The sequence below is a fragment of the Centropristis striata genome, chromosome 5 (assembly GCF_030273125.1).
Source record: "Centropristis striata isolate RG_2023a ecotype Rhode Island chromosome 5, C.striata_1.0, whole genome shotgun sequence".
Classification (NCBI taxonomy): Eukaryota; Metazoa; Chordata; class Actinopteri; order Perciformes; family Serranidae; genus Centropristis; species Centropristis striata.
In genome coordinates, this window is record NC_081521.1 from 33744234 (window position 1) to 33748264 (window position 4031).

The 4031-nt window shown below is 41.2% G+C and overlaps 1 protein-coding gene across 1 annotated transcript; it reads left to right on the plus strand.

Moving 5' to 3' along the window:
• Window positions 1-1115: 1115 nt before the first annotated feature.
• hoxc4a (homeobox C4a) lies at window positions 1116-2644 on the plus strand. The gene is made up of 2 exons (XM_059332639.1): window positions 1116-1727; window positions 2235-2644. The coding sequence occupies exons 1-2, from the start codon at window positions 1292-1294 to the stop codon at window positions 2594-2596; spliced, it is 798 nt and encodes a 265-aa protein (XP_059188622.1). The 5' UTR covers window positions 1116-1291; the 3' UTR covers window positions 2597-2644.
• The last annotated feature ends 1387 nt before the right edge of the window (window positions 2645-4031 follow it).

Below are 4031 nucleotides of genomic sequence, written 5' to 3' on the forward strand. Positions count from 1 at the left end.
TACTTGCTTCTAATAATATTTAAATGTAAATATCAATATCATTAAATAATTGTTGTATCTTTCAGAAGGAGAGGTTATCAGAAATTAAAGAAATGCTTTATAGTTGACTTAAAAAAAAACCGTATATACTCTACAACATACCACACTATACTGCAGCCTATATACACTATACTATTGTTGTTTTATATCATATAATATACGAACACCATGACTTTTCTTTACTCTTACAATATTTTAGCTTTTTTGAAAAAGTATCAAACAAAATATCCAGATCTTTTGTTTGATCCTTTCCTTGGTTTTGTTTTTTGACCCAGCAGCTGCAGATGTTTGTTAATCTTTATGGTAGAGCTCTCTACACATTTAGTTCCAGCAGCTTTGACATTCAGAGCAGCTTCTGACAGCTTCAATCAGGCCCATTTTTAATGTTATCCTTACCAATTTCCAATTAAAAGTTGAAGGCTGAGCCTTTTAATGAATAGCCTGGGGGAAGAAAAGGGATATCATTTCAAAATAGATAAATATCTCATCATTGAATGAAGGCTTTTGTTTTAGCAGCCTGGCTCTTGCTGTCCACCTTTTTCTCCAACATTATAAATTATCAGTCCTACTTTCAAACATCAACCACACCTCCAGAGCATCTCAGCACTCCAGTCCTCTGTGACATTTAGATTCACAACAAATCTATTAAATATCAGTGCTGAAATGCTTTCAGGAATATCATCCTGTAAAACTAATGCAGCTCTGATTCTTAAGTGTATTAATGGAGCGTAATCTGTTTCACAGCTGAAGTGCTGTTGGTAAAGACTGTGCCTTCATTAATTAGCAGATATAACCTTTATATAAGGCGTGCAGCTAACAAAATGATTGGTTTGCTATTGTTGTGCCTTATCCTTGGCGAATCACCTATTGTCCCTTTGAATAATTGAGACCAGTGGATTTTGCCTGTTTTATTTTTTCCTTGGTCAGCAACTAGCTACTAGTTTTGTCCCCAAGATCAATTGCCTTGGTAACACAACCAGAGAGAGAGAGAGACAGGGAGAGAGGGGGAGTGAGAGTGGGAGAGAGATAGAGAGAGAGTGGGAGAGAGAGAGAGAGAGATTTGTACCCACAATGGCGACTGTAGGTATGCTAAATACCTCTGGTTCCTTATCCGGGAACTACCTCTTACTCTGCTATTGGGCCATTGGGTCACGTGGTAAAAGTAACTTTACAGGGCTGCTCGCAAGTAGGAGGGCTTTATGGAGCAGAAAAACGACAAAGCTAGAAAAATTATTTTCCACTCCAGAAATTAATGATCATGAGCTCGTATTTGATGGAGTCTAACTACATTGATCCGAAATTTCCTCCATGCGAGGAATATTCGCAAAATAACTACATCCCTGAGCATAGTCCAGAATATTACAGCCGCGCAAGGGAGACTGGCTTCCAGCATCACCATCAGGAGTTATATCCTCCGCGGGCGAGCTACCAAGAGCGCCAGTATAACTGTGCAAGCATCCCTGAACCTGTCACGCCAAGGGGACATGGAGTACCCCATTCTGCGCACCTGCTGACAGGAAAAGGGCAGCCTGCTTCATGTGAAACCCCACAGTTGTCCATGTCCCCCGCCACCCCACCGGCCGCAACCTCCGCCTGCAACCAAGCTACCCCGGAGCATCCAAACAGCACAGCCTCCTCCAAGCAGCCCGTGGTGTACCCATGGATGAAGAAAATTCACGTCAGCACTGGTAGGCAACTTGTGTGTTTATGTTCCCTGCACTCCTCATGCTCCTCTCTCCCTTTCCCTCCCTTTATCAGTCCCTCTGACTCCCATCTCGTTGCCAGCCCCTGCTCCGATAGCAGGGAAGCCTTTGAAATGGCACAATTGAGGCGGATTTACGACTCGGCATTGGTAATTACACCCACCATAAATTTTATAGCCGAGGTATACTCAGGGCAGCCGTATCACCATGTGGCTTCTGCTGTTATGTATTGCGCGATAGAGAGAGGGGGAGAAATGAATAAGAAAAAAAATTGAGCTTTGTAATCTTGCATTAATAATTTAGCTCATAGTTGGATGTGAGTGTCCTCTCATTACCCTGAGAAGTTCTTAACTTCCCATTTAAATTTCTCAAACAGCTAAACATTCATATCCAATAAATCTTTCCAGCCATATCTCAGTTGAGGCCATTCTTGTTTACCCCTCCTTTCCTCCCTTCTCTGTCTCCCTTTCTCTCCACTTATCCTTTTTCCAGTGAACTCGGGTTACAATGGGACGGAGCCCAAGCGGTCTAGGACAGCATACACCCGGCAGCAAGTCTTAGAATTGGAGAAGGAATTCCACTATAACCGATATTTAACTCGGCGGAGGCGCATCGAGATCGCCCACACCCTGGTTCTCTCCGAGCGACAGATTAAAATCTGGTTTCAAAACCGCAGGATGAAATGGAAAAAGGATCACAGGCTCCCGAACACCAAAGTGAGATCCTCTTCCTCCTCCTCCGGGTCCAACACAAGCTCAGCAGCCGGCGCTGTTGCCGCTGCCTCGGCCACTAACACTGGGGCCCCCGACGAACTCACCGGAGCACAGCATGGCGAGGATATTACCAGGTTATAAAACCACGAGCCAGCACCGGGGGTAGAAAAAGAACTGGTTATTTATAGAACAATTATATATTTTGTTTTCGTAGCTATCTTGTGCGGTTTCCTTTAAGTCCAAAGTTATATAAAATGCATGTTATATAGCATGGATTACTGCGAACACCGATGAATTATTTTTACGTGACACAGGGTTTAATTTATTTGAAGCTCAAGTAAAATGTTTTTATTAAAAAAAATGTTTTGAATGAAGGAAAAAAAGTAGAAAAAATATACATTTTATCAAAATGTTATTGTGGGCCATTCTTTTGCCCTGCTGCCCAAGGTGAAATGCACAATCTATTTATTTCAAACAACACTGGAAGGAAATCAATATAATAATAGTTATTTTTGGTATAAAAAAGCTGGAACACACCATTGATCTTGAACTTGTATGTTTTGGACAATAACCATGTGTGAATTACCTCGTGTATTTCAGAAACAGGATTTTTATTTACAATTTAGTTTTGTGGTGTTGATGTTGTGTTTAGACCGTTAAAAAGCAGATTATTGTGAAATGCAATAAACGGAGTGTAGTGTACTTGTGCTAATCATATTGGTCAATAAAACAGTGAGTGTCTACTAGTTTTATATCTACGTTTGGTCGAACTTCATTTTAGGCAAGATGAGGTCTGCTATTGTTTTAATTTTATTATTATTATTTTTTAGAGGGATCACCTTAAAAAGTGTACAGATGTGTGAATACTTGAACATTTCATGAAGGAAACAAGAATCACTGTGTTTTCAAACTGTGTTTGTAAAAGTCCTGCAGCTCATTCTTGCGTCTCTAAATTAGCAATGTGTACAGACAGTGTGTGTGTGTGAGTGTGTGTGTGTGTGTGTGTGTGCGTGAGAGAGAGAGCGAGAGAGCGTGTGTTTTAAAGCCTCATTTATAATGGACTGAAGTTATTTCTAAAAAAAAACTGAAATAGTTTGCGCTGTGCATTATGTGCCACCTCATCAGTCTGAAGGGCATTCAATTAACGCTAAAGAGAAGCCACTGAGGCCCTCCACTCCTCTCTGCACTGCCTGTGCTGCCAGTGCAACACAAAGCTGCATGCGTTCAATTTAGACGACATTTGTTAGAGATTATAAATTGTTGTGAAAATATTCTTATTCATTTTGTAACTTAAGTAGTTGCCCTGCTTTTTCTATTAGCCCACTGCGCCATACGGCTGAGTTTTCAAATGTAAAGAAATAATAAAAAAAAAATAAAGTCGTGAGTTGCAGATAGATTGAAGACAATGCGTCATGTTTTGTCCGGGTGGTGATGGAGTGATAGCTGACCTCTCTTATCAGGCTCTGCAGCAGTGGAACCATGTTTTCTTGTGTGTGTGTTCACTCTGTAGCTATAAGCACTTGGCCATATTTACCTGCTGTCTCCCCAGTGGGCACTTCGCCTCCAGCGTGCAGCA

Excerpts from the sequence above, each read along its gene's own strand:
- hoxc4a (XM_059332639.1), top strand. The coding sequence starts at position 1,292 with ATGATCATGAGCTCGTATTTGATGGAGTCTAACTACATTGATCCGAAA. Across the intron at positions 1,728-2,234 it reads GAAAATTCACGTCAGCACTG|TGAACTCGGGTTACAATGGG; the intron begins GTAGGCAACTTG and ends TCCTTTTTCCAG.